This window comes from Penaeus japonicus, unplaced genomic scaffold, assembly GCF_977035675.1.
Source record: "Penaeus japonicus unplaced genomic scaffold, GWHDUDI00000001_assembly GWHDUDI00000001, whole genome shotgun sequence".
NCBI classification, from domain to species: domain Eukaryota; kingdom Metazoa; phylum Arthropoda; class Malacostraca; order Decapoda; family Penaeidae; genus Penaeus; species Penaeus japonicus.
Window position 1 is genome coordinate 56736716 of NW_028234403.1, and position 12500 is coordinate 56749215.

Sequence of the window (12500 nt, forward strand, 5' to 3'; positions counted from 1 at the left end):
CTTATTAATTTCAAAGTTATGATGATGTCAAATTTAATTGCACAATAAAAATAATGATTTTTCCTTCGAGGCAAATTATTCATTTTCTCTAATGTCGATCTATCATTAATACACACACACACACATACACATACACATACACACACACACATATGCACACACACACACACATACACACACACAAAGAAATACACACACCAACACAGACAAACACCACCTCACACACACACGCACTCAAACACACACACACACACTCATTGATAAACACACAAACACACATACACACCCATAAACACAAACACGTGTACACAAACGAACACAAACACACACACACAAACACACCACACACACACACACACACACACACACATATCCAAAACCAAAGTAACTCACCGACGGAAGTTCCTGTAGAGCTATGAGGTTCAACATGGTGTGGGCGGTGGTTGAGAGGTTGAGGGCGTGGGTGGTTTCCCTTGTGAGGGAGTAGGGTGAGGGCACGAGCTTCCTGTCACCTGCCTCACCACTGGGCTCCCACCATGCCCCATGTCGGGCTTGTTGACCAAGAACATATCTGTGGTAAGAAGAAGAGGGGAAAAAATGTTTGGTTGAGAGATGAGGAAGAAATGTTTGGGTGGGAGATGAAGGGAGAAATGTTTGGGTGGGAGATGAAGGGAGAAATGTTTGGGTGGGAGATGAAGGGAGAAATGTTTGGTTGAGAGATGAAGGGAGAAATGTTTGGTTGGGAGATGAAGGGAGAAATGTTTGGGTGGGAGATGAAGGGAGAAATGTTTGGGTGGGAGATGAAGGGAGAAATGTTTGGGTGGGAGATGAAGGGAGAAATGTTTGGTTGGGAGATGAAGGGAGAAATGTTTGGTTGGGAGATGAAGGGAGAAATGTTTGGTTGGGAGATGAAGGGAGAAATGTTTGGTTGAGAGATGAAGGGAGAAATGTTTGGTTGGGAGATGAAGGGAGAAATGTTTGGTTGGGAGATGAAGGGAGAAATGTTTGGGTGGGAGATGAAGGGAGAAATGTTTGGGTGGGAGATGAAGGGAGAAATGTTTGGTTGGGAGATGAAGGGAGAAATGTTTGGTTGGGAGATGAAGGGAGAAATGTTTGGGTGGGAGATGAAGGGAAAAATGTTTGGTACGGAGATGAGGGAGAAATGTTTGGTTGGGAGATGAAGGAGAAATGTTTGGTTGGGAGATGAAGGGAAAAATGTTTGGTACGGAGATGAGGGAGAAATGTTTGGTTGGGAGATGAAGGGAGAAATGTTTGTTTGAGAGATGAGGGAGAAATGTTTGGGTGGGAGATGAAGGGAAAAATGTTTGGTACGGAGATGAGGGAGAAATGTTTGGTTGGGAGATGAAGGGAGAAATGTTTGTTTGAGAGATGAAGGGAGAAATGTTTGGGTGGGAGATGAAGGGAGAAATGTTTGGTTGGGAGATGAAGGGAGAAATGTTTGGTTGGGAGATGAAGGGAGAAATGTTTGGTTGGGAGATGAAGGGAGAAATGTTTGGTTGGGAGATGAAGGGAGAAATGTTTGGTTGGGAGATGAAGGGAGAAATGTTTGGTTGGGAGATGAAGGATGAAATGTTTGGTTGGGAGATGAAGGGAGAAATGTTTGGTTGGGAGATGAAGGGAGAAATGTTTGGTTGGGAGATGAAGGGAAAAATGTTTGGTTGGGAGATGAAGGGAGAAATGTTTGGTTGGGAGATGAAGGGAGAAATGTTTGGGTGGGAGATGAAGGGAGAAATGTTTGGGTGGGAGATAAAGGGAGAAATGTTTGGTTAGGAAATGAAGGGAGAAATGTTTGGTTGGGAGATGAAGGGAGAAATATTTGGTTAGGAGATGAAGGGAGAAAATGTTTGGTTGGGAGATGAAGGGAGAAATGTTTGGTTAGGAGATGAAGGGAGAAAATGTTTGGTTGGGAGATGAAGGGAGAAATGTTTGGGTGGGAGATGAAGGGAGAAATGTTTGGTTGGGAGATGAAGGGAGAAATGTTTGGGTGGGAGATGAAGGGAGAAATGTTTGGTTGGGAGATGAAGGGAGAAATGTTTGGGTGGGAGATGAAGGGAGAAATGTTTGTTTGAGAGATGAGGGAGAAATGTTTGGGTGGGAGATAAAGGGAGAAATGTTTGGTTGGGAGATGAGGGAGAAATGTTTGGGTGGGAGATAAAGGGAGAAATGTTTGGTTAGGAAATGAAGGGAGAAATGTTTGGTTGGGAGATGAAGGGAGAAATGTTTGGTTGGGAGATGAAGGGAGAAATGTTTGGGTGGGAGATGAAGGGAGAAATGTTTGGTTGGGAGATGAAGGGAGAAATGTTTGGGTGGGAGATGAAGGGAGAAATGTTTGGTTGGGAGATGAAGGGAGAAATGTTTGGGTGGGAGATGAGGGAGAAATGTTTGGTTGGGAGATGAAGGGAGAAATGTTTGGGTGGGAGATGAAGGAAGAAATGTTTGGTTGGGAGATGAGGGAGAAATGTTTGGGTGGGAGATGAAGGGAGAAATGTTTGGGTGGGAGATGAAGGGAGAAATGTTTGGGTGGGAGATGAAGGGAGAAATGTTTGGTTGGGAGATGAGGGAGAAATGTTTGGGTGGGAGATGAAGGGAGAAATGTTTGGTTGGGAGATGAAGGGAGAAATGTTTGGTTGGGAGATGAAGGGAGAAATGTTTGGTTGGGAGATGAAGGGAGAAATGTTTGGTTGGGAGATGAAGGGAGAAATGTTTGGTTGGGAGATGAAGGGAGAAATGTTTGGGTGGGAGATGAAGGGAGAAATGTTTGGTTGGGAGATGAGGGAGAAATGTTTGGTTGGGAGATGAAGGGAGAAATGGTTGGTTGAGAGATGAAGGGAGAAATGTTTGGTTGGGAGATGAAGGGAGAAATGTTTGGTTGGGAGATGAAGGGAGAAATGTTTGGTTGGGAGATGAGATGAAGGGAGAAATGTTTGGTTGGGAGATGAAGGGAGAAATGTTTGGTTGAGAGATGAAGGGAGAAATGTTTGGTTGAGAGATGAAGGGAGAAATGTTTGGTTGAGAGATGAAGGGAGAAATGTTTGGTTGAGAGATGAAGGGAGAAATGTTTGGTTGAGAGATGAAGGGAGAAATGTTTGGTTGGGAGATGAAGGGAGAAATGTTTGGTTGGGAGATGAAGGGAGAAATGTTTGGTTGGGAGATGAAGGGAGAAATGTTTGGGTGGGAGATGAAGGGAGAAATGTTTGGTTGGGAGATGAAGGGAGAAATGTTTGGTTGAGAGATGAAGGGAGAAATGTTTGGTTGGGAGATGAAGGGAGAAATGTTTGGTTGGGAGATGAAGGGAGAAATGTTTGGTTGGGAGATGAAGGGAGAAATGTTTGGTTGGGAGATGAAGGGAGAAATGTTTGGTTGAGAGATGAGGGGGAAACGTTTGTTGGGAGATGAGGGAGGAAATGTTTGGTTGGGAGATGAGGGGAGAAATGTTTGGTTGGGAGATGGACGGGAAGAAGAAAGAAGAAAGTTTGGTTGAAAGAGATGACGGAAGAAAGTTTGGTTGAGAAATGTTTGTTTGGGAGAAGGAAGAAATGTTTGGTTGAGAGATGAAGGGAGAAATGTTTGGGTGGGAGATGAAGGGAGAAATGTTTGGTTGGGAGATGAAGGGAGAAATGTTTGGTTGGGAGATGAAGGGAGAAATGTTTGGTTGAGAGATGAAGGGAGAAATGTTTGGTTGAGAGATGAAGGAAGAAATGTTTGGTTGAGAGATGAAGGGAGAAATGTTTGGTTGGGAGATGAAGGGAGAAATGTTTGGTTGGGAGATGAAGGGAGAAATGTTTGGTTGGGAGATGAAGGGAGAAATGTTTGGTTGGGAGATGAAGGGAGAAATGTTTGGTTGGGAGATGAAGGGAGAAATGTTTGGTTGGGAGATGAAGGGAGAAATGTTTGGTTGGGAGATGAGGGAGAAATGTTTGGTTGGGAGATGAAGGGAGAAATGTTTGGTTGGGAGATGAAGGGAGAAATGTTTGGTTGGGAGATGAAGGGAGAAATGTTTGGTTGGGAGATGAAGGGAGAAATGTTTGGTTGGGAGATGAAGGGAGAAATGTTTGGTTGAGAGATGAAGGGAGAAATGTTTGGTTGAGAGATGAAGGGAGAAATGTTTGGTTGGGAGATGAAGGGAGAAATGTTTGGTTGGGAGATGAGGAAGAAATGTTTAGTTAGGAGAATAGGAGAAAAACGTTTGATTGAGAGAAGAGAAAAAAAAACGTTTGGTTGGGAGTAGAGAGAAGAGAAGAGAAAAAAATAAAACGTTTGGTTGGTAGAACGTTCGGATTAATCGTTTAGTGGATTAGGTTGGAAAGTTTGGTGAAATGTCAAGAGAAATTATTTGGTGATGTCGTTCTGTCACAGGTTGAAGTATTTGGTTGATGGAAAGTCAAGTTGAAACGTCAGATGAAAACGGGGGAAAAAATTATTATATGACTGAACGTTTAATTGTAACATGTGAAAGGTTCGGTTGAAACGTTTCGTAAAAAAGCAAGATGGAAACGTTGCAGAAATTATTTGGTGAAGTGTTTGATGACATGCTTGGTTGAACGTTGGATAAATGTTTACTTAAACGTTGGATTGGAACGTTGGGGAATATGGATGGTGAAGAGAAAGGTAGAAACGTTTTGTAAAACGTTTTGGTGGGGGGTTAGTAGAGTATCTGTTCATAAATATAAACAAAATAATCATGATACAAGATAAATCATTAAGATTTTTTTTTTACCTACTGACAGGTTAAAAGGAAACACGCTATACGGACATAAAAGATATCTCAACAACAACATCAGCAACAACAAAAAATAACCTGAATACATATCTACGAAAAGCAAAGCAAAGAAAAAGTAAAAGACAAAAAAAAAAAAGCATACAAACACATAAATATACCCCCCCCTCCCTCCCGTACTCCTCCTCCTCCTCCTTTTCCTCCACCTCCTCCCCCTCTCCTAAAAAAAAAAAAAAAAAATAAATGAATAAAAAAAATAAAAAAATAAAAAAAATAAAAAAAAACTTTACTCCTCCCGGACACGTTATAAGAAGCAAGGAGGAAACGAAGAAGAGACTTACGTAAGCGGCAGCGCTAAGGAGAAACGGACCTTCAAACTGCAGAGCGAAGGAGAGAGAGAGAGAGAGAGAGAGACTCTCCAGAATCTCTTTGCCTCCCACGAGACTCCTTGAGATGCGGCTAATTGGACTTTGAGAAGGTTCAAGGAGTTTTTATTACTTGTTACACGGAGCGGAGCGGGGAGGGAGGGAGGGAGGGGAGGGTGGGTAGGTAGGGGGTGGGGGCCAGGAGGGAGGGGAGGTAGGGGTAGGTAGGGGGAGGGAGGCAGGAGTAGGTAGGGGGAGGGTAAGGGGCGAGAGGAAGGTAAGAGGGGAGGGTTGGGGGCGAGGGGAGGGAGGGTAGGGGGCGAGGGGAGGGAAGGGGGCGAGGAGGGAGGGTGGGGGGCGAGGGGAGGGTAGGGTAGGGGGCGAGGAGAGGTTAGGGGGGTAGGATAGGGTAGAGGGGGGGAGGGGGGTGGAGGAGGAGGAGGAGGTAGTGGCTGAGTGGAAGGGTGGAGGCATAGCGGGTAAATGAAGGGGGGAAGGGGGGAAGGGGGGGTGGGGGAGAGAGAGGAGAAGGCTGGGGCGTTTATCTCAGCTCGAAAGTGCAACGAGTTTTTTTTTTTTTTTTTTTAGGGGGGGGGGGGGGGGGGGCGTCGGTCTATTTTCCTTTTCTTTTTCTTTTCTTTTTTTTTGGAATTAATCTTTCTTTTTGTCTTTATTTTTAGTATGGTATTTTATAGTTTTTTGTTTGTTTGTTTGTTTGTTCTTCATTCTGTCTGTCTGGCTATTTGTATGTTTTTGTTTTTTTTCTCTCTCTCTCTTTCTTTCTTTTTTTTTCTCTCTCTCTCTTTCTTTCTTTTTTTTCTCTCTCCCTTTCTTTCCCTCTCTCTTTATCTTCCTTCCACTTCTCCTTCCACTTCGTCTCCCTCTTCTTCTCTTCCACCTCTTCTCCCTCTTCTCTCTCTCTCCTTCCTCTTCCCCCACTCCCTCTCTCCTTCTCCCTCCCTTCCCTCCCCTTCCCTCCTTCCTCCCTCTCCCTTCCACCCCCTTTCTTTCCAAAGCTCCGAAGCGAAAAGGCAAGCAGATAAAATATGAAAAACCGAACACAAACCATTCCAACATGGATGGAGTTTTTTTTCTTCTTCTTCTTCTTCCCAAGTCTTTTTTATCGGTTATTCCCTTTCATCATCATCATCATCGTCATTATCACATCGTCTTTCATCCTCCTGATCATATTCGTTATTCTCATTATCATCATCATCATCATCACTATCATCATCGTCATTATCCTCATTATTATTGACATTATCGTTAGCATAATCGATATCATCATGATTATTATAATCATTGTTATTACTCTGATATCAATTCTAATCCTTATCATAAACCATCACTATCACCATTGTCATTATCATCATCACAATCATCACTATCACCATTGTCATTATCATCATCACAATCATCACTATCACCATTGCCATTATCATCACAATCATCACTATCACCATTATCATCATCACAATCATCACGATTATTCATCATAAACATCACAATCATCACGATTATTCATCATAAACATCATAGCCCATCACCATAATAATCCAATACCATTATTCCTCCTCACCATCATGCACCTTCCATGATTCAACCTTTCATGACCGACCCTCTGCATGATTGCAAAGATCATGCAACCCGAGGAAACGGAAGGTCTGTGATTAATGAGAGATATCCCGAAATCATTAGCCAGGAAGGGGGGCCACATGGTACACGGTACATGGTACAAGGTTCAAGTTGGAAGGCTGGGTTCATATGGTACACCTACTCATTAGAACGCACATGATATCAAACTTTTTTCTACATATTTTCTTTTTTTCGTTTTAATCGGGTACTTCATTAGATTCTTATCATAATTAGCATCTTTAATTGGTTGATTTTTTTTTTTGTTTTTTTAATCTTGATTTCATTACTTATTTAAACTTACAAATATATCTGCCACAAGGGACCGCTATCTCTCACCCCCCCCCCACACACACACACCTGCCCTTAGCCTCTGGTATTATTTTCATTATCATCAGAATCTTCATCCTGAAATAAACATACATGCGGGCGTTTGCGTATGTGTGTGTTTGTTTGTGTTTGTTTGTTTATTTCCGGTCGTATGGGTTTGTTTCTGTTCAACATCCGTTCATCTCCGTTGTTCAGAGCCTCTGTTCATCCTCGTTCATCTCCGTTCTTCAATGTTCACCAATGTTCACATAGCCTCTGTCCGTCTATAGGATTCCTTTCTGTTCACATCCGTTCATTTCCGTTCACCCTCCGTCGTTCATAACTTCTTTCCTTCGTTGTTCTCCAAGATCCATCTCTGTTCACATCCGTTCATAGCCTCTGTCCATCCTCTGTTTTTTCAAGATTCATCTCCGTTCACATTCGTTCACCTCCGTTTATCTCCGCCGTTCAAAGCCTTTCTTCATCCTCGTTCATTTCCCGTTAATCCCTTGTTCACCGCCTTTCGCTTCCGCCGTGCATGGCCTTTGTTTATATCCGTTCACATTCGTTCACCGCCGTTCACTTCCGTTCGATCTTGAGAGCGGAAATAAAATCGACGAAGCTACATCACCCCTGAGCGCCAGCGGGGAAATGATATGCATAAATAATGTCTAAGATTATAATCTCACATAAATGCTATTTGCATATTCAACCTCTGGGTAAAAGGCTGTTAATTCCACGAATATCTCCTTCTCCTTCTCCTTCTTCTTTCTTTTAACAAAATCTAAAGGTCAGATGTGGTTAATTTCTCTCCGAGCGAAGGAAATGCAAAATGAATGAAGTTAAAAGAACACCGGACGAGGATTTCTCATAATGTTCCGTTCGATTTTCATTATTCTGAGACTAAGATGCTTCGGGCGATCGTTCGTCATTTTTTTCTCTCCTTCCTCTTCGTCCTTTTTCTCACCTACTATCATCTTATTTTCCCTTATTTCGTTTCTAACGGAGGAGGTAGCGGGAGGGGAAAATAACGGCTAATAATAACGGATAACGACACATAACAATGTCGAAAATTAAGTGAATAATTTAGGGGAAAAATCAAGAAAAAAAAATATAAGCTAAACTATAGCTAAAAAAAGCTAAACTTCAGCATAAAAACAGCATCTAAAAAAGCGTTTAAAAACAGCTAGATAAGATGTAAGAAGAAAAAAAAAAACTAATTAACTCGTAAAAAACCAGCTAAATAAGGGCTCTAAAACAGCTAAATAAAGCATAAAAAACAGCTAAATAAAACATATAAACCAGCTCAACAACAGCATAAAAACAAAAGCGAAAAAATAGCGCAAAAAAACAACATAAAAAACGACACCCCCCCGCAAAAAAAAAAAAAAAAAAAAAAAAAAAAAACTCAACACCCACAAAAAAGACAACATCCTCAACAACCTCAAACCCCAAAACCATCTCCCTTACCTCAGCGCCTTATCGGTGACCTGTGGATCCACGTAGAGGAAGTGAGACCAGTTCACGGACACCTCGTTCAGTGCCCGGATGACGAGTGACGTCACCCACACTGAGGGCGTTTGACTCGTTCTGTGCAGGGCGGTGGGAGAGAAATTTTAGTATTGTTAGTATGTATGTATATATGTATGTATATATATATATATATATATATATATATAGATAGATAGATAGATAGATAGATAGATAGATAGATAGATAGATAGATAGATATAGATATATATATGTGTGTGTGTATATATATATATATATATATATATATATATATATATATTATATATATATATAAATATATATATATATATCTTTTTTTTTCTGTATGTTATTTATCGGTTATTAGAAATATTGATGTCTAGTTTTAGGGATTCGTGTAATTTTTTTTTGTGTGTGTCTTATATATACATATATTTGTATTTTTTGTTTATATTTAGATTATAATCATAAAGAAACATAAAATATAGATTGGGTATTGTAACTTTCACAGAGTCACTGTCAACCATAACATCAAGCACATTAAATAATCAACCCAAGACTACCTTTAAAAAAAGTAATGATAATTAAACTAGGAAGAATATGAAGTGGAAAATTGAGAATAAAGAAAGTAAAAATAAAGATGAAGACAGTAGTAGAAAAAAAATAGAAAATAAGTGACAAAAATAGGAAGAACAAGAAGTAAAAGAAGAGGAAGAACAGGAAATTAAAAAAAAATAATAATAAAATAAAGAAAAAAAAAATTAAAACTAGTAAAAAAAAAAAAAAAGACAAAAAAAAGATTTAAAAAAAAATAAAAAAAAAACAGATGAAGGGAAACAACCCCCCCCACTCCCCTATTCCCACACACACACTCAAAAAAAAAAAATAATAATAATAAATTAATCAATCTAAAAAATGAAAAAAACAAAACAAAAACAAACTAAAAACCCACCTATAATACTTGAAACCCCCCTCTCTCGTCTGGTAGGCGAGGAGGGTCTGGTAGAGAAGAGCCAGACGACGGAACACTTCCCGTTGGTTGATCTGTGGTTCCTGCTTCAGTTCCTTCCACTGACGCATCTGCAGGACCGTCATGAGGAAGCTGAACACCACGGGCTCGCAGCCGACCTGTGGGTAGGGGCATGGGGGGGCATAGGGGGGGGGGGGAGAGGGGGGCACGGGGGGATAAGGGAGAGGGGAGAGGGGCGGTTGGGGGGATAGGGGGGGGGCACGGGGGGAGAGGGGAGAGGGGTGGTTGGGGGGCACGGGGGGTATGGGGTGGGGTGGGGTGGTTGGGGGGATAGGGGAGAGGGGTGGTTGGGGGGATAGGGCAGGGGGAAGGGGGAAGGGGGGAGGGGGTTTTAACTGGTTAGTTGCGGTGTTGATGGTAAGGAGAATTGGTGATGGTGGGATGTTATGGTAATAGGGATGAGAGTGATGGTGATGATGATGGTAATGGTGGTGGTTATGATGATAATGATAATAATGATAATAATAATGTCAGTAATGATAATTGTTGTTATAACTATGATGATGATGCTGATCATTATTATCACTATAACAATATAATAAGAATAATGATAACGATAATAATAATGGGAATGATAATAATAATGATATAAACTACAATTATAACTATAACGATAATGATAATAAGAATAATAGTAATAATAATGATGATGATGACTTTAATAACAATATAAAAAAAACTAATCACAGCATCATAAAACTAATAAAAGTACTCATAAAGTCCACAACGAACAATACAACACCCATACTAAAAAAAAAAAAAAAAAAAAAAAAAAAAAATTCTCCAAAACACCCACCGTCGGCAACCCCAACAGCGTCTGGGCCGTGGCGGGCGTATCGGGAATGACAGCGCCCACCGTATCGCCAAAGACCGCGACGTGGGCGTGGTCGGACCCTGGCACCAGACCGTCGGACATGTTGACATCGAGGAACGTAAAGAAGTAAGCGCGGTTACTCAAGTCCAGAAGAAGTGACGTGTGGAATTCTTGTGCGGCGCCGAGGGGCTGTTGGTTGAGGGGAGGGGGGTGGGGGAGAGGGGGGGGGAGAGAAAGATAAGATAAGTGTTAATAAATGCTTGTATATGTGGAAGAGGTTGATGGAGAGGGAGGGTGGGTGGTGGGTTTATAAATATGTTATAAACGGAGGGGGTTGATGGAGAGGGGGGGCGGGGGTAGAGGGGAGATGGGATAGGGGGGGGGGGTTGAAAATGTGTTATACATGGAAGGGGTTTATGGAGAGAGAGAGAGAGAGAGAGAGAGAGAGAGAGAGAGAGAGAGAGAGAGAGAGAGAGAGAGAGAGAGAGAGAGAGAGAGAGAGAGAGAGAGAGAGAGAGAGAGAAAGACAGAGAGAGAGAGAGAGAAAGAAAGAGACAGAGAGAGAGAAAGAAAGAGACAGAGAGACAAAGAGAGAGAAAGAAAGAGAGTGAGAGAGAGAATGAAAGAGAGAGAGAGAGAGAAAGAAAGAAAGAGAGAGAGAGAGAGAGAGAAAGAGAGAGAGAGAGAGAGAGAGAGGAGGGGGAGAGGTATTAAAAAATGTGTTATAAATAGAAGGAGTTGATGAAGCGAGAGTATGAGAGAATAAGTGTTAAAGAATGTGTTATATAAATGGAAGGGTTTACGAAAGAGGGGGGAGGGGTGTTAAAAATTAGTTATATATAGAAGGGGTTGATGAAGGTAAGGGAGTGGGGGAGAGGGGGTAATTGACGTAGGGAGAGAAAGAGAGAGAAAAGAGAGAGAAAAATGATTTCAGGGTGAGGAGAGAATGAGAGAAGGAGGTACTGAATGATGGAAGGACATCACGTTTTTGAAATGGAAAGAGAAAGGTGATTTGAAAAATGAGATGGGGAATAAGGAGGAGAGAAAGAAAAGAAAAATATCGTGAGAGAGGAAGGGACAGAAAGAAAGAAAAACATTTGTGGAAGAAAATAATGGATAAAAGGGAGGTATAGTATAAGAAATTATTATTTTCTAAATGTCTCATGCATAGAAGGAGGAAATAGGGAAGTAGGGTAGGAGGAGAAAGAAAGAGAGGGAAAATGATAAAGAAAGGTAAGAGAGAAAAATTTAATGTCAGAAAAGGAGAGAGAGAGAGAGAGAGAGAGAGAGAGAGAGAGAGAGAGAGAGAGAGAGAGAGAGAGAGAGAGAGAGAGAGAGAGAGAGAGAGAGAGAGAGAGAGAGAGAGAGAGAGAGAGAGAATATATATATATATATATATATATATATATATATATATATATATATATATATATATGTATATATATTAGAGAATATGAAAAGGTTTATTCTATAGTAAAAAGGAATGGATTTAAGATTGGGAATGGAAAGAGAAAATGAGTAAAAGTGAGGTAGGAAGAGAAAGGGATAAAAGAAGAGAAGAATGAAAAATATGGAAAGAGAACATTAATTTTAAAAATGACGTATGACAGAAAAGAAAGACAAAACAAATGACAAAAAAATATATATAGAAAGGAAGTGGGAAAAGGATGTGAAAAGAAGAAGATGAAGAAATAAAACAAGAAGAAATAAAAAGGTAGACGAAAGAGAAAGAAAAAGGAAGAGAAGAAGAAGCAAGAATATGAAGAAAAGATAACAATAAAAATGAGAAAAAGAAAAGAGGTAAGAAAAAGTAATATAAAAAAAAAAAAACAATTAGAGAAAGAAAGAAAAGAAAAATGCGAAAATCCGATGGAACAGGAAGATTAAAAATGAATAAACAAAAGGTTATAGAAAAAAATTGATAAATAATAATTTAAATACTTTATGTGGAGATGATTGAAAGGAAAAGAAAATGATGTTTTAAAAAAATGGATTAAAAAGAGAAAGAAGAAAAAAAAGGTAGAGAAAAGAAAGAACAGGAAAAGAAGAGAAAAATAAAGACGAAATAAAGAGTAAAAAAGAAAAAAAAGGAGAAAATCAACAAGAAAAAGAAGTAAATAG

At 40.4% G+C, this 12500-nt stretch overlaps 1 protein-coding gene across 6 annotated transcripts in view; it reads right to left on the minus strand.

Annotated features, from left to right (window-relative positions):
- The window catches only part of LOC122253041 (CD109 antigen), a 259385-nt gene that overhangs the window by 12430 nt on the left and 234455 nt on the right, over positions 1–12500 (minus strand). For all 6 annotated transcript variants that reach the window (XM_086543179.1, XM_086543193.1, XM_086543174.1 and 3 more), the window contains 4 exons: positions 10362–10568; positions 9488–9663; positions 8515–8634; positions 394–571 (listed from right to left, as the gene is read on the minus strand). In XM_086543179.1, coding sequence (XP_086399305.1) covers positions 394–571; positions 8515–8634; positions 9488–9663; positions 10362–10568 — 681 coding nt within the window. The remainder of the gene's footprint in view (positions 1–393; positions 572–8514; positions 8635–9487; positions 9664–10361; positions 10569–12500) is intronic.